The sequence below is a fragment of the Bison bison genome, unplaced genomic scaffold (assembly GCF_000754665.1).
Source record: "Bison bison bison isolate TAMUID 2011002044 unplaced genomic scaffold, Bison_UMD1.0 scf7180017864503, whole genome shotgun sequence".
Lineage (NCBI taxonomy): Eukaryota > Metazoa > Chordata > Mammalia > Artiodactyla > Bovidae > Bison > Bison bison.
In genome coordinates, this window is record NW_011495061.1 from 666,036 (window position 1) to 688,742 (window position 22,707).

Genomic DNA, 22,707 nt, shown 5'->3' on the forward strand with positions numbered 1-22,707 from the left:
AGCTTTAAGCCAACTTTTTCACTCTCCTTTTTCACTTTCATCAAGAGGCTTTTTAGTTCCTCTTCACTTTCTGCCATAAGGGTGGTGTCATCTGCATATGTGAGGTTATTGACATTTCTCCCGGCAATCTTGATTCCAGCTTGTGCTTCTTCCAGCCCAATGTTTCTCATGATGTACAGTGCGTATAAGTTAAATAAGTAGGGTGACAGTATACAGCTTTGATGTTCTCCTTTTCATTGTGTAACCATCATCAAAATCTAATTTTAGAATGTTTTTGTCCATGAGCACTGGCACTCACTCTCCACTCCCTCCGCCTTCCTTATGCCAGCCTCAGGCAACTGCTAGTCTCCCTTCTGTATCAAGGCTTCCCTTTTCTGGGTGTCCATGCCTGTGGAATCAGACACTGTGCAGTCCTTGTGGCTTGGACAGCCCATGTGATAGATGATAGAGGTCTGTAGATAGGTGATAGAAAATGAGGGAGGTGATGTGATTGACAGATACAGTGGTGATACGTTGATGACTGACAGATGCAATGCTGATGGGTTGATAGATAAACGGCGATAAACAGAGATACCCGTCCATTCCCTCTTGTGGTGATGTACTCTAGTTGTATAATATATAACCACTGGGGAAGTCTGGGTGAAGTGCACACAGGGGCTTTCTTTTGTAATATTGCTCTTTTGCAATATCTGTAATTATTTCAAAAGAAAAAAAATGAGAGTGATCTTATGATCTAGTTACTGGTTTCTATATAATTTGCATTTATAGTGAATAAACTAGTGGGTTTTTCTAGGAAAAATTGGACAGAGTTTGGGATTTGATCAAGAGATTATGAAAATTTTTGCAGTTTTTTTCCCCCTGAGATTCTTGTATGGAAAACAAAGAATGATAAGGTAAGCTATGGTATTTCTCCCTGGGTTATCACTGTAACACCAAAACTGAAGGGTTTCTTTTTAATTTTTGTTTTTAGTTATTTCTGTATTCCGTGATCACAGTTAATTACAGACAAGCACTGAGGGATGTGCTGGAACGTTGGTCTCAAACATCCAGTAAAGATAAATGATTATATTCAGGGAAAAGTCTCAGTGCTTTCAGGTGCTGGAGTCTCTGTTGTTTCTCTGTTGCATACAAATAGAGGAATGAAAGGAGCAAACAATAAGGTTTTAGGTTCATAAATTTCTCTGACTTCATTCTCATAACTTTTGAGATATTTGTGTCAGTGTGAGAGAATGAAATTAAGCTTTTAGAAATACCATATATTTCTTTACTGTAAATCAAAAGATTTATTCATGGCTTTTCTGAATTTGCATTTGAAAAAACAAAACCAAAACAAACACCTCTCCCCACAAAAAAACTCCCATATATTTTTCCAGTATAATTTCTCAGAGCTCTAAGATTTTGCTGCACTTATTACAATGGTAGTTTTCCCCCAGGATAATTGTGTAGATATCTACAGAAGTGAAATACTGCCGGAAGTCACTCTGTGTTAATGTTTAATTACATACAGAGTTGCTTTTTCTCCTTAGAAGAGTATTTAAAATTTTAATAAATATTGCATGGTACTAAGCTTATTTCTTGAAAATGAAAAATTTATAGTAAAATTTCAAACATAAGGTGACTTCTGATTCCGTGTAGATGTTTGGTATACCTGTCCGTTCTGTAATCTGTAAATTTAACCCCAGCATCACAACATCATAGTCTCATAGGTTCTTTCTTCCCTTCCTCCTTCCCTCCCTTCTTTCCCTTTTCCTTTCCTTTTCATTTTTATAACAGAACAAAGCTGGGTTGATTCCACTTAGTACAAAGAATGTGTCCAGTTAATTCAGCGCAATAATTACCTCTCTATCTTCTTGTCCATTCCAATCAAGATGTAAGCTTGTAAATTTGAATGGTAGCTTTCGATTTGAATTTAAAATAAAAAACAACCATATTGTCTTATGTGTTTAGCAAAGAAGATGAGAAGACATGTTTCCTGTTGTTGGACTCATTTTAATTTGTGAGATATGTCTCATGCCAAAACTTCAACTTTAAACCAAGCTTGTCAAGCAATTTCCTTGTGTAAGTTTTTTTTTTCTTTTTAGCATTTACGGAAAGAATATGTCAATGACTTTAGAATTTTATTAAAATATGCTTCAAGTCTTTGAAAAATATCACAGACATGCATCTATATGTAAGGCATTAAACCTCTTGGCATTAGTATTTTGATGAAGGGGGATGTCTGATTGTTCTCCTGGGTGGAAGTCATGATGCATCCCTGTTGGTTTTTTTTTTTTGCTTTTGCTTGTTTTCTTGTATCCCTGTTTTGACCCAGCCATTGATTCTGAGTCCTGGCTTAAATCCCCTTAATCATTCTATGCATGCACTGAAATTTAAGCCCCCTTCAAAATTAAATGGATAGATAAATAGTGTGTCTAACACAGCGATGTATGAGATTATAGGAGCCTCACAGTGACATTCTCTTTAGTGAATTAGAAGTAAGTTTGTTTTCACATAATTTGGACAGCTTTCTTAATTATAGAAATCATGCTGGGATAGACCTAGCTTTGTTTTTCTTTTGGCCATGCCATGTGGCACACGAGATTTTAGTTACCTGACAGGGATTGAACCCATGGCCCCTGCAGCGGAAGCACAGAGTCCTAACCACTGGACCACTGAGAAATTCCCCAAGCCAAGCTTTTTAATTTTTATTTTACTGTTTCCTGATCTGCAAAAATAGGTAGTGGAAAGTAATCAAAGTCTACATAAAGCTAATCAAACCAACCAAGAAAATAGTAATTGTGGATGTTGAAAAATATTAATTGCTGTATTTACTGTGTGACTGTGGATTGATTGCCTACTTTTTTGTGCACTAGACATAGATGAACCAAGTTGTTTTTTTACCCTCCAAAGGAGTAATTTGGCCCTGCTGCTACCATTTGACAGAGGTTCTGAGAGACATTCCTCCCCCACGTTTTTAGCCTTGAATACTTTATTCTTTATAGAAGTAGCTATTAGGAGAAAGTGTCCCGGTATTTAGAAAAAAATATCATTAAGATTTCTTGGCCCTATTTTTCCAATTTCCATGCACGCTGAATCTCTGGAGAAGATGGGAGGCAGCAGATTGAAACTGGGAATTGTGAGGCTTTAAAGACAGAGATGGTTTAATAACCCATGTGCGAAATGGATAAAGAAGTTTTAATATAAAAAAATTAGAGGCCATACATTTAGCTGATGCCACTTTGCGTTTGAGTCATTTTCTCCTAACATGCTCCCCAGCCAGTCTTGAGGATGCTCAGAGTCCCCCTCTGCGGTACTGGAAAGAGCTGGCATGGGCCTGCAAGATGCTGGTGCCGTTTAAACTTTGTTTAGACCCTCTTATTTGAAAGTTCTCTCCAGTGTCAGTATTTGTTAGTGTCTCTGATACTTTTTTCCCATCATAATTACATAGCATAAAGAGATTTTGAGGGACTTTCCTCCAGGCCACATACAGATGCTCCCAGGGCCCCAGTTCATCGCAGCAGGCCAGTCACACGTGGTTTTCTGAAAGCACTGGTATAGAGACCTGTAGGTATCTGATTGACCCAGGGTCCACAGAGGGAGAACGGTTTCTGGCCTTCTCTTGGACTGGTGTCCATCTTTCTCCATCATTGACAGCATCTCCCAGATCCTGGCTTCTCCAGGCAGTCCTGGCTTGATTGGCCAGTTTACTGTTTGAAGTTTAATGACATTTCATTTCTAAATTGCTCGTTTTATCCATTATCTTTTGTATTTTACTTAAAGATGTTAAATCAGTAATGCTTCCGGTGTAGTAGATAGGCCGTCTTTACTTGGATTTCCCAGACCTTGACTAATTCTTTTAGATGTTTAAATAAAGGAGTGAGTTACTTTCCACCGCAGTTTCAGTGCTAATGGTGCTCGCAGGTTTCAGCGGGGTTCTCTGCAGCCCCAGGAGGCGCCCGCTGCACTGTGTGTGGTTGTCTTGGGCTGAACAGAGATGTCTGCACGAGTGCTGACCATCAGCAGGGTCTCCCAGAAGAGAGTCCTCTGTTTAGCTTCAGTTCCAAACATTACTTCATGTTCAGAAGTGGGGGAAATAGGATTTAAGTAGAAGATGTCAGCTGTGTGTAAATTGGTTCCATCCTTTATGCTTCAGGGAGGACTTACAGTCATGGGGTCTGGGCCTCTTCCCTCTAACTCACTTGTTCCCTTGGGACTTTGAACAGATTATCCCTGGAGAGACTGTGTTTCCATATCTGTTAGGTGGTGCATGGACTGCTGACAAGGTTGTTGTGAAGATTAAAAAAAGGCACTGTTTGCAGGGTTCTGGCATACAGTCAGCGTTGTGTCTTGGGTTTATTTTTCCTAAGCAAGCAGCTTTGATAATATCAACATCATATTAGAATCGAAAATATGCCTTTGTTCTTTTTGAAGAAAAGATTAAAGAGATTTCTTAGTTTCAACTCTTAAGTAAAGTCAAAATTTCGGTGCTCCTACAATGGTTATTTTTAGTTTGTAAAGATACTATGAATAATAAATATGAAAACATGTTTCATAATTAGACGTATAGAGATTTGAGTGGATTTTCTTCTTCTTCTTTGGATTTTTGAAAATGATTTACAACCAAATGACATGTGTTCATTATTCCTCTATGCTTTGGGGACACATTTTCTATTTTCCCTGTACATCTTTACCTCTCTCTCTGAGGTTTTTGCTACTTTAAATTGTTTTGTGGAACATAAACAAATGTCTGTGAGTATGTATTAGTGAGAAGCAGTAAACAGAATTAAAATGTGGTAACAGGTTTATTTTATTCCATTTTGAAATATTCTTTTTCTTTGGCACTTTGAAACAATCTCTTATAAATTAAAAACCACAGAATTGTTGAATGTCTTGGGATTCTCTACTAAGAGATGGCTTGATTTTCAAATTCTTCTTATATAAACTTTAGTGATGTAAGCCCGTTCTCTTCCCTTGAAAGCTTACTTGTGCAGATGGTTTCTCTGCCCTCTCCTCTGGTAGTTACAGGATAGAGTTCCTCAAATATTAATCTTATGTAATTTTTCTTCTGAAAACCCTCAGGTTGACCCGTTGCCAGTAGAACAAAATCCGTGCTCCTCTATGTGTGGCACAGAAGGCACATCGGGCTGGTCCTGACCTGATTTTCCAGCTTCAGCACCTACCATTCTTCCGTTGTCTTGGTCCAGCCAGAGTAAATTACATGCTCCATTTTTTTGCTTAGAATGTACTGTTTCTTTGCATGGCAGACCCCAGCTAATCTCATCAAACCCATGTCACATGCTATCTTCCTAAATCTCTCATGGACTCTTAGAGGCAGCATCAGACCCTCCCCAGCCTGTACTGTCCTTCCCTCCTAGGCTGGTGGCCACACCTGTCCTTGCCAGTGTGAGCCTCCCAAGGACATGACCACACCCAGTTCTGCATTATGTCCCTGGCCCTGGGCACAGCGCCAGACCCAACTAACTGAAAAGTGACTTCTTCAACCTGTTTTTCTAAAAGAACAGTCTGTACATTTGCGGTAGATTAAGGAATAGCACAGTGATGAAAATGCAGTAACAGAATCAGAATTTACACCAGGTGAACTGTACTCTTTCCTGGTGCATGGTGGTGAGTAGCTGCTGCTAAGTCGCTTCAGTCATGTCTGACTCTGTGCGACCCCATAGATGGCAGCCCACGAGGCTCCCGTCCCTGGGATTCTCCAGGCAAGAACATTGGAGTGGGTTGCCATTGGTGGTGAGTAGAGAAGTTCTCTTATTAGGTGTAGGTGACTCAAGGGACTGGTGTGTTTTGCCTGAGGTGTGTGACAGGATACATAGGAGTTGATGGTTTGTTAGCAGGAATGGCTTGAGGAATATTAGTGAACTTGAAGAAATCACGTTATGTTAGAGAAAGCAGATATTATATTTTTGAATAGTTTTGCAGGAGTTATTGTATTTGGTCATTAAGATGTTTGTTTCAACGTAGTTATATTTTAGCTTTAAAACTTGAGGATTCAGAAAAAAAATTTTTTTCAAATCAGATTTAGAGTAGGTTACTTGTATTATAAGAAAATCTTGTTTCCAAGTACTCTTGCTGATATAATCAATATGTTCAAAATCAATTTTGTGAAAACTCTTGTTACACAGTTTGAGTTACTTATTATATAAAACACTACTTCCTGTGTTAGAAAATTCTTGGTTTTAATCTTAAGTTAGACTAATAACTGGAAAAGTAGTTTATGCTTCTTACACATAGTTCAAATGTATAGAAATAGAGGAAAAAGTAAAATCCTCACTCCGGTCCTTGTTACACTAGTTTGATGTGTGTTTTTGCAGTTTTTCTGTACACTCATAAGCATGTATAACGTATATAAAAGTATGTTTATATGTACACAGAGAAATATACCAGTGTTTTTAAGAATATGTGACCTCTATTTAGTACATTTTCATTAATTGGAAAGTTTGGCAGTACTTTATTACCAAACATAGTAATTTCTTGAAATGCTTTCACTGAAAGTAGAAGTTCATTGAATGATATTTGCACAGGTGAATTTGGTCCGCTGTACTGACTTGCTCCTTGGAAGAAAAACTGTGACAAACCTAGTTCAGTTCAGTTCAGTCGCTCAGTCATGTCCGACTCTTTGAGACCCCATGAATTGCAGCACACAGGCCTCCCTGTCCATCACCAACTCCCAGAGTTCACCCAGACTCACGTCCATCGAGTCGGTGATGCCATCCAGCCAGCTCATCCTTTGTCGTCCCCTTCTCCTCCTGCCCCCAATCTCTCCCAGCATCAGAGTCTTTTCCAGTGAGTCAACTCTTTGCATGAGGTGGCCAAAGTACTGGAGTTTCAGTTTTAGCATCATTCCTTCCAAAGAAATCCCAGGGCTGATCTCCTTCAGAATGGACTGTTTGGATCTCCTTGCAGTCCAAGGGACTCTTCAAGAGTCTTCTCCAACACCACAGTTCAAAGCATCAGTTCTTCGGCACTCAGCCTTCTTCACAGTCCAACTCTCACATCCATACATGACCACAGGAAAAACCATAGCCTTGACTAGACGGACCTTTGTTGGCAAAGTAATGTCTCTGCTTTTGAATATGCTATCTAGGTTGGTCATAACTTTCCTTCCAAGGAGTAAGCGTCTTTTAATTTCATGGCTGCAGTCACCATCTGCAGTGATTTTGGAGCCCCCAAAAATAAAGTATGACACTGTTTCCACTGTTTCCCTATCTATTTCCCACGAAGTGATGGGACTGGATGCCATGTGTATTAAAAAGCAGAGACATTTCTTTACTGACAAAGGTCCGTCTAGTCAAAGCTATGCTTTTTCCAGTAGTCATGTATGGATGTGAGAGTTGGACTATAAAGAAAGCTGAGTGCCGAAGAATTGATGATTTTGAACTGTGGTGTTGGAGAAGACTTGAGAGTCTCTTGGACATCAAGGAGATCCAACCAGTCCATCCTAAAGGAGATCAATCCTGGGTGTTCATTGGAAGGACTGATGTTGAAGCTGAAACTCCAGTACTTTGGCCACCTGATGCGAAGAGCTGCTGAATGGAAAAGACCCTGATGCTGGGAAAGATTGAAGGCAGGAGGAGAAGGGGACAACAGAGGATGAGATGGTTGGATGGCATCACCAACTTGATAGACATGAGTTTGAGCAGGCTCCGGGAGTTGGTGATGGACAGGGAGGTGGTTCATGGGGTTGCAAAGAGTTGGACATGAATGAGCGACTGAACTGAACTGACTGGAAGACAGAGGGACCGACAAGGGCCCAGTTGGTAAATGAAGTCCCTCGTTTGGTCGGTGAAGGAGTTCTCTGATGCTGGGAAAGTAGAAAGGAGCCATGTAAGTGTCTTGAGGATTTGAAGAGTTGGACGGGGAGGCGGGAGCTGAGGATGTGCCCTGCCCCTGCTGGTGAACCTCAAGGCCTGTCTGTGCGGTGACTGTGGGACAGCTGTTCCCACAGGGAACAGGGCCGGGTGGGCGCGGACGGGGGAGCTCACTTCCACCTTGGGCCCTTCTCCTGTTCTCGTCTCTCCTCTCTTGTCCCCTTCCTTGGGAACCGTGTTTTTAAGTTTTTAAGTTAATTTTTATTTTAAAACTTTATTATATACACCTTCTCCCTCCACCCCACTCCCCTGAATGAATGGTAGCCAGTTGTAGCTGCTTTTCTCTGTATTTTCACTGAAAACAAATCTTGGGAGTTACTCCACAGAAGTATTCCAGCAGCTCTGGCAGCCCCCGCCCTGGACCACTCCTCGCTCCTGTAGCTGTGCAGCCCTCACGTGTGGGCACGTCTGTCCTACCCTGCCGCTCAGGGCAGTGGTGGCCGCTCCCGGCATGCCGCACATGCATCGTTCTCCTAGGCCAGATTCTGAGAAATGGGATTGCTGGTTCACAGGGTGGATGGATGCACATGGAATTTTGTCATTACTACTTCATCATTATTTCGTGTTCTTGGACACTAGCTCTTTGCCGTGGCAAGTGTGAATGTTAAGTAAAACCAGTCTTAAATTGCTCTGTTGTGAGTCTTGGGTGGAATACTAGGTCTGCTAATAGTGTTTTATTGTGAAGTGCTGTCTGGTTTTCTGAACTTCGCCATCAGCTGTTTCAGGATTTGTACAACCTCTGGAGCGTAGATTCTTGTTGTTACTCAGTCATGTCTGACTCTGCGACCCCATGGACTGCAGCATGCCAGGCTTTCCTGTCCTTCACCATCTCCTGGAGCTTGCTCAAACTCATGTCCATGGAGTCAGTAATGCCATCCAACCATCGCATCTTTTCCAGCCTCTTCTCCCGCCTTCAGTCTTTCCCAGTGTCAAGGTCTTTTAATGAGTCAGCTCTTTGCATCAGGTGGCCACAATATTGAAGCTTCAGCTTCAGCATCAGTCTTTCCAGTGAACACCCAGGACTGATCTCCTTTAGGATGGACTGGTTGGATCTCCTTGCAGTCCGAGGGACTCTTCAAGAGTCTTCTCTAACACCACAGTTTGAAAGCATCAGTTCTTCAGTGTTCAGCCTTTATGGTCCACCTCTAGATAAATCACCGTTAAACACACATTTTCTGCTTCTGGCTACCACTCAGGATCTCGTACATTTTAAGACATGAAATCAGACTTGCAGGTTCTGCTCTTTAAGGGGGTGTGTTCTCGTGAGGGTTCAGCGTGCTCTACGAATGGTGATCTCCATGCACTTGCCACTTCCCTTCGTAGCAGAGTGGCCAAGAGAACAGGCAGACAATCTGGTTTTTCATCCTCATTCTGTCACTAGTAGCTGTCCTGTAAATTTGGGATAGTAATAGTCCCAATTTGTAGATTTGTTGTAAGAATTAACTCAGGGAATGTGTCTGACTAACTTAGTGCAGCACCTGCTACATACATAGCAGTTTATACTCAGTAAACGGTAGTTCAGTCCGGTGCTCAGTAGCTCAGCCATGTCCATCTCTTTGTGACCCCGTAGACTGTAGCCCACAAGGCTTCTGTGTCCGTGGGATTCTCTAGGCAACAATCCTGGACTGGGTTGCCATGCCCTCCTCCAGGGGACCTTCCTGACCCGGGATCGAACCCCCAACTCTTGCATCACCTGCACTGGCAGGCAGATTCTTTACCACTAGCACCACCTGGGGAACCCAAATGGTAGTTACTCATATAATTTTATACAAAAATGGTTGGATGGCATCACTGACTCCATGGACATGAGTTTGAGCAAACCCTGGGAGATGGTGAAGGACAGGGAAGCCTGGATTTCTGCTGCAGCCTGTGGGGTCACAAAGAGTTGGACACGACTGAGCGACTAAACAACAACACACAAAAATAGTTTATAGTTTAGTCGTATTGTCCACCTTGATCTCCAGAAACCTAGTTCAGGGGAGATTTATGATATGTCTATCGGCCAGCCCTCAGCGTCTACCTTTCCTCACTTTCTGCTCCTCCAAATCGTTCACCTGAAAGACCTTGAAGAGACCTTGCCCTCATCGCCCCCCAACCCCCGACCCCTCATGCCAGATCTAAATCTCTTGCAACCTAGTCTGGCTGGTCTGGAGAGCCCTCAGCTTTCTCCAGCCCCGCAGCCTCCTGCCTCTGGGGGAACTGCAGTCCTTTCTGTGCTCCAGTTCCCCTCAGGTAGAAATGGCTCCTCTGCAGCGACGTGACCTCCAGACAGGAGCAGCATCGCCAGCATCCTTTCCTAAATCTCTGCTTCTTAAGCATCATCTTTCTCAACTCTTGAGCCTTTTCCTTAATTCTGGAAGGTTGCCATCTATTTGGTTTTGTTCCAGAATGGGTTCAAGCTAAAACTTAATTTAGAAAAATTTGTTGCAGGCATACCAGCCCACCCCTGGGATTCATGCAGATTAAGGGCTTCCCATCCTGCGGCATGAAGGGGCAAGTCTTAGGCATGTGGCTCGAGGAAGGTGGAGCTGTGCGGCCGTGACAGACGTGGAGACAGTGGTCTCACCAGCCAGGACCTGGCTGTCCTGGTTTGTGCTCGGGGACCAAGGCTCAGAGGTGGAATTGGTCCTCAAGGAAGCATCTTCTTGGGCACGTACCCTAGAATACTGTTTCCTGAGCAGCTGCTCTCAGCCGGAGGCTGGGGTGGGGCTTGGCTCTTACTGGCTGCAGCGTGTACGTTACTGAGAGGAGTCGGTGTGGCCACGTTGGGCCCTGCCCTCCCCCTCCACCCCCAGTCCCCAGGACAGAACTGCCGCACTCCAGTCTGTACTCCAGGCTGTCGTTGGGCCCCAGAGCAATTTTCAGAATGTTCGTGTGGCCATTGTGTTCTTTCTTGGAAGGGAATGGGAGCATTTCTTAGACAACTCCCTGCTCAAAACTGCTTTAGCCTTTTTTCTGCAGGGATTGTTTTAATGACAAAAAGAGCACTTTCTCAGCTATTTCTAAGTAGGGTTGTTTTTTTTTTCCCTACCTCTCCACTTATTTTCTCCAGTATACAGGCCCCATCATGGAGAACTGTAATTATAATCCTCATTTGGGAGACTCTGTGGAGAGGGGCCAATTAAGGAACATTGTGTGCCGTCTCCTTTGGGCCAAAAGGGGAAGAGAAAGGTGGGCTTCTGAGGCTCTGAGCCTGGAGGCCTACGGAGGGTGGGGGTGCTAAGGGATGAGCTCGAGGTTTCGGGCTCTGTGGGTGCTCTTCAGGCCAGCGGGGAGGTGGGCAGGGGTTTCAGAGTGTCCTCACAACATGAGGGCCTGGGCCACACGCTTCTGTGGAAGGTTTCCCAGCACGGGGTGAAAGAGCCGCAGACATAGAGTAGATATACAGTAAGAATACTAACTGGCCTGTGTGACATTTTACTTAGAGTTGTCAGGAGTTGCTAAGTCGTGTGTATGTTTTTCTCTTAGGTTCATTTTCCAGACACTGAGAGAGCAGAATGGCTAAATAAGGTAAGAGAAGAGTGCACGAAACACCAGATATCAGTGGGAATTAGAGGGTGAGATGCCACCTTTCCATATTTGGGGATTTGGATGTTGACAATATGTGAACTCATTTGGACTTAGCGGGTTGGCTTCTGCTCTCAAAATAACTGAGACGTTACTTTGCTTTTCTAAGCAGTGCAAACTGTGTCTTTGACATGGAAAGCTAATAATACTCTCATAGTTGGACATTTGGCCCTGTGTCTCCTCACTTTGATGATAGTCGTGAGTGAAAATTTTAGAACATTCTTATGAAGAGGGGGATAACTCCCAAGAAATCTAGCCTTTTTAAAAAGGTTATGTTTTTAAATCATTATACTTTGAAATACATCTCTTTTATCTCTGTATTTTATATATCCTTAGAATTGTAGTAAAAACTAATGTAGGTAATGATTACCCGTAACGTAATCACTGGAAGTTAGTCTGTCCTTAAAGAGAACTCATTAATGTTTGTTAAGAACAACACAGTTTTAGAAAGTTTTTAGCACTGAGTTGAAATTACAGGATTATCTGACTGTTTGTGCATACCAAGTTGCTTCAGTCATATCCAGCTCTTTGACCCCATTGATTATAACCCACCAGGCTCTTCTATCCACGGGATTCTCCAGGCAAGAATATTTGAGTGAGTCGCCATGCACTACTAAAGGGGATCTTCCCGACCCAAGGATCGAACCCTTGTCTCCTGTGGCTCCTGCATTGCAGGCAGATTGTTTACTAATGAGCCACTGGGGAAGCCCCTTTCTGACTTTTTAGTAATGATTAAATGTGCTGATATGCATAAACAAAATATTTAACTCAAATAACTAATTCCTGCAATATACAGGTTGGTTAATCAATAGTTTATTGTTATAATACATTTTTAAATTTTAGATGCTGTTTTTGCATAACAAAAAAGGACGCCCCCTGCTTTTGCCTTTCAAAAATTCTGGTAAACTGTACGAGCATGATTTTTCATGATGATTTAGATACTGTACTATTTGTTTGACTGAGTGAAAGTCACTCAGTCATGTCCAAGTCTTTGTGACCCCACAGACTATACAGTCCATGGAATTCTCCAGGCCAGAATACTGGAGTGGGTAGCCTTTCCCTTCTGCAGGGGATCTTCCCAACCCAGGGATTGAACCCAGGTCTCCCTCATTGCAGGTGGGTTCTTTACCAGCTGAGCCATGTTTAACCTGAACTCCTTCTCTTTTCCAGACTGTAAAACACATGTGGCCTTTTATTTGCCAGTTTATAGAGAAGTTGTTTCGAGAAACCATAGAGCCGGCCGTGCGGGGCGCACACACCCACCTCAGCACCTTCAGCTTCACGAGGGTGGACCTGGGGCAGCAGGTTTGTCTCCTCTCGGGCTTTCTTACCTGTGCACCACTGGAGAGAAGGCTAAGCCACTTCACATTGCTTTCTAGAGCGAGCTGTTTTCTGGAAGGCTGGCTGTGTGCGCAGGCCCTCCCTGGGTCTCCTGTCTCGGGGTCTCTCCTCTGTCGGGACTCGCCTCCTTTGTGTGCGGGGCTGCCTCTGTCAGTCCAGGTCCACCTGCGGGCCCCTCAGCCGCACGTTCTCCCATCACAGTTACCTTTGTACTGTCCTGCAGGAGACGGGGTTTCTGTGGAAACTCACTAATGGTTGACACAAGCTGGAAGGAGCCCCCACTCCCACCCCCATGTTTCAAAACAGCAACTCGGGGCTCCAGTGCTGGGCTCGCAGCACCGCTTTAGTGACACAGGGGAAGGGGAAGGTGGACTTTGTTCTTGGAATCGAGTCATATACAGAGGATGGTCACTGATTCCAACACTGCTGGAAGCCTCGGGACCACCATAACAGCAAGTTTCCTTTTTTATTTTTTTAAGTCAGTGTTCACAGTAACTAGCAACCGTTGAAGGTAGCATTTTTTCTATCGAGGCATAATTGACACATAATGTTTTATTAATTTCAAGGTAACATTGTTTTTATGCCTAATAAGAGTTCAGAGTTCAACAGTACTTTTTTTTAGTTTATTTTTTGGCCACACTGCGACCCTGCAGGATCCTAACTCGACAGCCAGGGGTCAGCGGCTGCAGAGCCCCACGAGCACCTTCCCCGTGCTGCGTCCTGTTGCGGATGCTCCAGGGGGCGGGGCAGAGGACCGTGACCCCAGCTGTGTCCCTGCCCCAGGCTCCCTCCCGGCCCACACTCCCAGGTGTCAGTCGCCTTTCCTTGTCGAGGTCCATCTTTGTGCAGAGACAGGCGTGTGTGTCCTGCCCAGCTGGGTCGTGCAGGCTGTTGGCCCTCCTGGCTGAGTCTGCAGCGTGCTGCCGTTTTGGACGTGGTCCCTGTTCAGCTCATGGGGCCAGCGCAGGACTCCTGGGGGACACTGCCTCTCGCTTCCACTTCACCTCAGTCCCTTAAAGGGACCACGACAAGTGGGAATGCACAGTTAGAAACCGGAATGCCACATGAATATGAAATGGGGGTTGCAAGGTTTTCTGTGAAGGGCGGGTGGTGAATAGCGTGCGTTTTGATGGTTACAGACGGTTTCAGAGGCGTGTCCTCCTCCTGCCCTGCCCGCTTCTTTTCCTTTAAAATAACACTCAGGCTGTGTCTTACAGTCAGGCACACTCATGTTCATGCAGATTTGGAATTCTTGCTCCAACTGAGTTTGTCTCAGAAAGAATTACATTCATGTTTGTGTGTGTACTTTCAACTTAATGCTGACAAAAGGTAGGAATGTTGAGAGTAGTGCAGGTTTGGTCAGAGAGCTCAGTGTCACAGGGTGCTTGGACTTCTCGTAGGAATAGAGGACCCAGGCGTCTGATGCAGGGACCGGAGGGGGCACGGGAGCCTGAGCGGAGACCCTACGACCTGGGGTGGTGGCAGCGTGGGCCTGGAGTCTGCTCCTGCGGCCGACTGGGCGATCAGACTTCAGGACACCCTCACTGTCAGAGTGAGCGTGGGCACCCGGTGGTTCTTCAGCTTGAGTTTTTCATGTCCAGCTGTCATGTTTCGAACTTTCTTAGAAGGGGGTCTCAAATCAGTAAATTGGGAAAAGATTCTGAAATGATGTTGAAATATAAAATTTATTATTGTCTGCGTTTTCTTTTTATAGTCATTTGATTCTCACCTTATTGCCTGTATTATCTGTTGAAAATATAGTTAATATTTTTGATTCACTCAAAAAGTTCCGTTTTTATAAAAATATTAAAAAATAGAAAGTTATGACATAAAGATAAAATGAGAAGAACTTCTGTTTTAGACAGGGTATTAAGGGTGGACTAGAGGGAATGGGTCAGAGTCCCCTGGAGGAGGCAAGGACTGAGGGTCCTTGGGCGGCAGTGAAGCCAGGTCACGGCCCCGAGCGCCTGCTGAGCTAGGCAGCGCTCTATGGCCTGCTGGTCCCACATCCTGTGGGCCGCTCTCAGTCTGCAGGACCCTCCGGAGTGTCTTACAGACGAGGGTGCTCAGGGCCAGAGGCCCCCGGCGTCCTGGGGGTGAGACGACAGCATCATGAAGCAGAGTGTTCCCGCCCGGGCCTGGGACCCAGGCTCATCTTCTCAGCTCTGCTGGGTCACAGAGTTTGGTGTTCCTTACCCTTCCTATGTTTTAAAGAAGCCAATTTTTGTTTCAGCCCCTCAGGATCAATGGTGTTAAGGTGTATACTGAGAATGTGGATAAAAGGCAGATTATTCTGGACCTTCAGATCAGGTAAGTTTGTGTGTTTGTCCTAGTTACTGATGTGTGATGTCACTTAGCTGTGCCCATAAAGTAGAGAATATAATGAGCACATATCTTACTGCTATTTGATGGAATTGGACTAGCTTCTTGTTGAGGACCTAAACTTAGCTTTTCTGGTTTTAGTCCCTGATAGGAGAAGGCAGTGGCACCCCACTCCAGTACTCTTGCCTGGAAAATCCCATGGACGGAGGAGCCTGGTAGGCTGCAGTCCATGGGGTCTCGAAGAGTCGGACACGACTGAGCGACTTCACTTTCACTTTTCACTTTCATACATTGGAGAAGGACATGGCAACCCACTCCATTGTTTTTGCCTGGAGAATCCCAGGGACGGGAGAGCCTGGTGGGCTGCCGTCTATGGGGTCGCACAGAGTCGGGCACGATTGAAGTGACTTAGCAGCAGCAGCTTAGATAACTGCCATTCGTAGAACATGTTAAAATAAAAGAAATTAAAGGCACTGCAAGAAAACTACAGGCCCATATCCCTTGTGAACATTGATGCCATAATCGTCAAGAAAATGCTCACAAACTGAATTCAGCAACATAGTGAAAGGATTATACACCATGAATAAGTGAGATTTATTTCCAGAATGTAAGGATGGTTCATCGTAAGTGATCAATGTAATACTCCACAGTATTAAGAGTGAAGGGGAAAACCACCTCATCATCTCAGTTGATGCAGAAAAAGCATTTGTTGAAATTCAACTCTCTGATGATAAAAACACCTAGGGCACAGACAGAAACAGTGTCAGCTTGCTGGGCTTGTTTATTGCACTTGGAGCACTCGGCATGTGTCCCCAGCAAGCAGCATGGTCAGTGGTGAGAAATTGAGACGCCTCCTCTGAGCTCAGGAGCTCGGCAAGGACCCCGTCACCACTTGTCCAGCACGGCACTGGAAGCTCTTCCAGAGCAACTAGGTATGAAGAAAACAAAATGCAGACATTGTTGGAAAGGAAGCAGTAGTAAAGTAGAAGGATACAAAATCCGTGCAAAAAAATGTATAGTTGCATTCTATACATTAACAATAAACAAGTCCAGAAAGGAAGTTAAGAAAATTTCATTTACGGTAGAAACAAGAATAAAATACTTAGAAATTAACTGAAGCGGTGAAAGACTTGTACAATGAATACTACAAAACACTGATGTGAAAAATTAAAGACGACATGAATACATAGAGATACAGCTCATGTTTGTGGTTTGGAAGACTTAATATTGTTAAAAGCCAACACTCAAAGTAATCTATAGAATCAGTGCAATCAGATGTACGCATATAATCAAATATATAATAAAGGATTGAGATCCAGAATATATAAAGAACTGCTACAACTCAACAACAACAACAAAAAAACAATTAACGTGATTCAGAAAGGAGCAAGGGACTGGAATGGACGTTTCTCCAAAGCAGATAGACTAGTGTTCACAGGCGCGTGAGAGGGTGCAGACGCCACTGCTAACACCCGAGAGGCGGCGCCTCACACCCATCAGACAGCAGCTGTCAACCCAGAGTGGTGGGTGAGAGTGTGCAGAGATGGGAGCCCCTGCACGTTGGTGGTGGGAATACAAAGGGCACGGTTGCTGTAGAAACAGTGGTGTCTCCTTAAAACAAGGAACAATGACTATATGACCCAGCACTTCCCCTTCTGGGTGCGTACCCAGAAGGGTGGAAAACAAAATCCCAGAGGGGTGATTGTATACTTCGGTTCATAGCAGCTTTGTTCACCACAGCTAAAATCTGGAAGCAACCCAGGTGTTCCCTGACTGTTGGATGGGTAAGAAGGCGTGTTGTGTGCATACAGGAGAGCATCGTTCAGGCTGTTCAGAGGAGTGGCACAGTGCCACAGTGGGCAGTGTCCATCCAGCTACAGTGGGATGGGCAGACCTTGGGGACATCATGCTAAATGAAGCAGGACAGTCACAAAGAGATTGTGTGTGATTCCCGCTGTGGGAGACCTCTCGAGGAGCAGACCCACAGAGACAGAGCAGGATGCAGGCTGCCGGTGACGGGGGGAGGATGTAAGTCACTGAGTGAGGGGCATAGAGTCTCAGTTTTGCAGGATGAAGAGAGTTCTGGAAATGATGGTGGTGGTGGTTGCACAGCAGTCTGAATGTGCTTAATGCCACGCCTTGCACTTCAGAATGAGTGAGATGGTAATGCTATGTATATTTTACCACGATAAAAAGTAATAGGGAAAAATTGATTAGGGGTCTGCCAACTGCCTTTCCTGGTGATAGAGGGCTTCTCTGGCTCTTGTCTTTGTCCTTCAAGAACCTGCTTATGGCTTTGTGAGGCCCCTGCCCAGCTGTGTGCCAACTACTGACTGACATGGCTCAGCAGGGTTGGTTTTGTTTTGATTAAGGGTCATTTTTTTTATCGTGTCATCTTTGAGTTTCTAAAGTGTATTAATGTAGTAAATGAACAGAGTCCATACAAATTGCCTTTATTTTAGAAAGAAGCGTAGAGTGTTATGATGATGTAATATGGGAAAACTCTGCGTCTTCAACACATTTGGCACCACTGCAAATACTGCTGTCATGAGTGGAGTAAAAGACGTAGCCCCGTGTTTGTCTTGGGGTCAGCTGTACCTGGCAAGGCTGTCCACAGGCTGAGGGTGAGCTTCAGGGGGTGGGAACCCTGTTCTCTTATTCCATCACTGAGGGAGCCCTTGATACACGTTTGTTAAACAAACACTGAAATGAGTCTGTTACCTGATGCCATTTTGAAGACTGCAGTCTGGCTTTTGTGGTTTCAGCAGACATAGCAGCATATGCAAGTTATGCAGCTCAGACATTTATGTCTCTGAAGCAGTCTGCATTCTACTTTTTCCTATGTTCCAGACAACAACCGTAACTAGATCACTGCCTGTAGAGTTGGGGAAGGAGTAATTGAGAGATAATAGAACATAAAATGATCACGTCTTAGGGTATGTGGAGAAAACTTGTCATTCGCCATCTGCCTCTACAAGGATGGTCACCCAGCCACTGTGGTCACTGCCCTTCCACACCCCTGAAAGGAGTTCAGAGCAGAGACCAGGAATGAGGCCCTCTGTGCTCTCAGAAGACTGGCAGAACTGACTTTCAAGCAGTTCGATATTTTCAAGAGAAGATTTTATGAGCCCAGTTTCTTTCATCTTCTCATAGCTAGAAAAACTCTACAATCATTAACGAAGACGTCTGCTTCTTGTGACTGCTAGCAGCCTTCTACCAAAATGTGTCCTTGATCGCGTGCACCTTCTTCACCAAAAGAATCTATACACACACACACAAAATGCTTCAGTTGTGTCTGACGCTGTGCGACCCCATAGACGGCAGCCCATCAGGCTCCCCCATCCCTGGGACTCTCCAGGCAAGAACACTGGAGTGGGTTGCCATTTCCTTCTCCAATGCATGAAAGTGAAAAGTGAAAGGGAAGTCACTCAGTCGTGTCCAACCCTCAGAGACCCCATGGACTGCAGCCTTCCTGGCTCCTCTGTTCATGGGATTTTCCAGGCAAGAGTACTGGAGTGGGGTGCCATTGCCAGTGACTTTTAAGGCAGGAATGTGACTGTTGGCAGACTTTCATCCCAGATGCCTTCTGTTGATATTTTGCTCATGTGCTTAGACACTGTCTGTTGTGATTATCAGATTCCTCCCGATGCTCCAGGGCAGGAGCAAGATGATCTGCTTCTAGAATCAAGGGTGGGCATCAAACCATTCAGGTTCCACAAAAATATTATGGGCCTGTCACGTTTTTATAAAGACAGGTGAAGCCTTCCATGCAGCGTCACACAGTGTTCATGGGTGTTCACATTAACGATTGAAGGGACAGTTGCTGAGTAAAACTGATGCCTCGAACAGGTGTAATGTGTCTGAGGGCCTGAGCACTGCTGGTTTCTCACGATGGGGGAGCATGGGCACATTGTTTGTGAGGAAATATGATCTAAGCTTTGTATATGTTTTAAACAGAGTTATTTATGAGACAAATGAAAACTATACTCCATCAAGAGACTGCTCCAGAAGCTGCCCTTTGAGAAGTGACATTTGTTCCAAGACCTCTGGCCAGGCAGCCAGCCTCGCCCTCCGTGTGGCCGTGCTGACTCTGGGGGCTGTGGCTGCCGCAGCCCAGGTGCTGGGACTCTGGCCCAGCTGGCCTGCAGGTTACAGCTTGCCTACGGTCCAGTTTTGGTGGCTTTACTAGCACTGTATTCAGATTCTGTAGCTTGGGTCTGTGATGATGAAGAGAATGTAATCAGAACTTTTTCTTTGCTAGTTTTGTAGGGAATTGTGAGATCGATCTGGAGATCAAGCGATATTTTTGTAGAGCTGGTGTGCAGAGTATACAGGTAAGGCTTTTTTAAGTTTCATTTTCTTATCAGATTCTCTGCACTCTATTCAGGAAGAAAATTGTGAAGTTTTTATTAACTCAGAATTTCTTTGAAGTTAGAGAAGCCTGAAGTCATATGCTCAGGAATCACTGTCAGGATCTTGTACCCTCCTTTTGAGTCAGTAAGGGCCTGTGAAATTATTTCCATTAATGCTTTGTTTTCCCATTTAAATTTAGATTCATGGTACAATGCGGGTGATCCTGGAACCATTGATTGGAGACATGCCCTTAGTAGGAGCTTTGTCTATCTTCTTCCTTAGGAAGCCAGTAAGTCAAGGTTTATTTCATTCTCTTCTTCCCATTCACTGACAAGAATGTGTGCATACCAAAGAACAGAGTGAAGAAAAAGAGCTTATCTCACTTTATTCCCTTTGAGGCATGAATCCTGTATGTTTTCATCTCTTTATGCTTTAACATCTCTTGATAGACAACTTTTTCCTCATTATAAAACTAATACGTTTGGGAATTTGCTGGTGGTCCAGTGGTTGAGACTCAATACTTCCACTGCAGGGGGTGGGGATTCTATCCTGTTCAGGGAGCTAGATCCTGCACGCCGCACAGCCAAAAAGTAAAAATAACGTTATAATACGAATTTCCAAATGAAATTTTAGCACTCAGAAAAGCAGGATGTGGCTGTGAGAGGTTGAGAATCACTGGTACCTTTATATGGTGAATTACAGCCCCTAAGCACAATCTTCACAGAAAAGGGACTTTTTCGGTCACTTTCATCTGGAAAATATCAGAGCACAGTTCCCTGCCGTCTGCCAAGTCCTTCCCCACCACAGTGAAAAACAAAGATTTTGGAATTTTGACTGGATGATTTAGACATATGGAAATCTTTGAATGTGAAACTTTTGTACACTGTTTTTTGCTTGTTGATTTGTTTAGTTTTGATAATGTGCTACTTGCTTTATAAAAAACAAAACTGCAAGTTTCTGAAATGCTGCCCTCGTGGAGCGCATGGATGGATGTGCTGCCCCATTTCAGGCTCAGTGATGGAAGCAGGCCTCCCAGCCTCACTTCCCACTCTCGGTTCCTCCTGTTCTTTGATCAGACTGCCGTCTCCCGCCACCGGTCTCCACAGGGGATGGCCCCAGGACTCCCACAACCACGGTCCACAGATGCTCAGGTTCCTTAGTAAATGGCAGTGTTTGCTCATAACCTCTGCACAGCCTCTTGCATCCTTTACATCATCTCCAGATCAGTAGTAAGACCTAATACAGTGTAACTTCTGTGTAAATAGTTGAAATGTAAATGCTATGTAAATGGTTGCCTTAGTGCAGCAGATTCAAGTTTTGCTTTTTGGAACTTTCTGGAATATTTTTTCTTTCTGAACACTTTTGATCCATTATTGGTTAAATCTGAGGAGATGGAGCTGGGATCCTTGGACACTGAGGCCCAACTGTTTTTGATTTCTGTAAGCCTCAGTTTCCCCATCAGTAACATGGAGAGTACAATAATACCTCCGGTAAAAGATTAGATTTGACAACTAAATGTCAGTGGGTAAAAATACTCAGTATAGTACCTGGCATACAGAAGTCTTCAAGTATTTAAGAAATAAAATATTTTCCTATACGTAGGTTTAGCATTCTGGTGGGTCCTGACAGCAGAGGTCAAGGTTTGGTAAGCTTGGATGAAGGTTCTGGGAAAAGCCAGGGAGACCCACTGTCTGCCATTGGACATGTCCCAGAAATTGGTGGCCACCCACTCATGCTGACTTGACATTATTGGCATTGCCTCTGGGGTATGCTCTTGAGGGTGTTTCAGAATCCTTAGGTCACATTTAGGTTCATCTCAGGAGTGTGGATTAGACTAGACTGAATTGGGAGGCCTTTTCTAGAACTTCTCCAGGAGGTGGTCTGGGCTCACTCTGAATGTGTTTATCCGAGGGGTCCTCCCTGGTAGCAAAGCACATGTCTTCTGAGTCTGTGATCCGCAGATTGAGTTTCTTCATCTATAAAATGGAATTAATATCTTCCTTTAAGAGTGATTGTGAAAAGAAATTGAATCCATCTAGCTAGGACTCCAGCAATTGACGTTGTTATTGTTCAGTCGCTCAGCCGTGTCCGACTCTTTGTGACCCCATGGACTGCAGCACACCAGGCCTCCCTGTCCATCACCAACTCCCAGAGTTTACTCAAACTCATGGCCATCGAGCTGGTGATGCCATCCAACCATCTCATTCTCTGCCGGCCGCTTCTCCTCCCGCCTTCAATCCTTCCCAGCATCAGGGTCTTTTCAGATGAGTCAGCTGTTCGCATCAGGGGCTAAAGTACTGGAGCTTCAGCTTCAGCATCAGTCCTTCCAATGAATATTTAGGACTAATTTCCTTTAGGAGTGACTGGTTTGATCTTCTTGCAATCCAAGGGACTCTCAAGAGTCTTCTCCAACACCACAGTTCAAAAGCTTCGGCTCTCTGCCTTCTTTATGGTCCAACTCACATCCATTCGTGACCACTGGAAAAACCGTAGCTTTGACTAGATGGACCGTTGTCAGCAAAGTGATGTCTCCGTTTTTTAGTACGCTGTCTACATTTGTCATAGCTTTTCTTCCAAGGAGCAAGCAGTTGATGTACATTAAGCAAAGAAGGAGGATGAAGGGGGGACTTTAAAAACAGAATGAGCATGTCCTGCTGTCTCATGGAATCCACGCAGGGGCTGCAGCCGAGCATCAGGAACAGGATGACTGGTGCGTGGCCACTGTGGGTGCCGTCCTTTCTCAGGCCTGTTCTGCCTGCTTCGCTCTCTCTCCCCGAGACCATGGCCTCTGGTCCTCCAGGCCACAGGCCAGAGTACCAGCTGCCATGGCCCCGAGGAGGAGCCAGCCTCCCCTCTCCGTCTGTCCTGGCCTGCCCCCTTCCAGCTGCGCCAGGCACAGGTCCTTGGCCCTGAGACCAGGAGTGTGGAGGACACAGCGTTTGAAGAGGGTCCCGGAGGCTGATCCTGCCACCCTCTGTGGGAGGCAGCAGTGAGGTGATGAGGCAGAAACTGGCAGGGGGGTCCTTGGAGCCCACTGCGCTAAGGAGGGCCCAGAATGGGGCCACTGGGGAGTTTGAGGGTATTTATCCTGCCAGATGTTCTCTGAGTTTCTTGGAGCAGGGGTTGATATCCTGCCCTATTTTGGAGCTTCTTGCCACACCGCCAGGGTGCTGGTGCTCTCAGCGGCCCCTCCCCGTGCCCTGGGAGGGCCTGACGCGCTCTCAGCACCCTGCACCTGTGTGGTGCAGAGGGAGTT

The 22,707-nt window shown here is 44.8% G+C and overlaps 1 protein-coding gene across 1 annotated transcript in view; it reads left to right on the forward strand.

The window, feature by feature from the left end:
* The window catches only part of ESYT2 (extended synaptotagmin-like protein 2), a 77,767-nt gene that overhangs the window by 18,695 nt on the left and 36,365 nt on the right, over positions 1-22,707 (forward strand). Inside the window, exons 2-6 of the mRNA XM_010829250.1 lie at positions 11,337-11,378; positions 12,606-12,740; positions 15,010-15,086; positions 19,360-19,432; positions 19,651-19,740. Coding sequence (XP_010827552.1) covers positions 12,618-12,740; positions 15,010-15,086; positions 19,360-19,432; positions 19,651-19,740 — 363 coding nt within the window. The 5' untranslated portion in view covers positions 11,337-11,378; positions 12,606-12,617. The remainder of the gene's footprint in view (positions 1-11,336; positions 11,379-12,605; positions 12,741-15,009; positions 15,087-19,359; positions 19,433-19,650; positions 19,741-22,707) is intronic.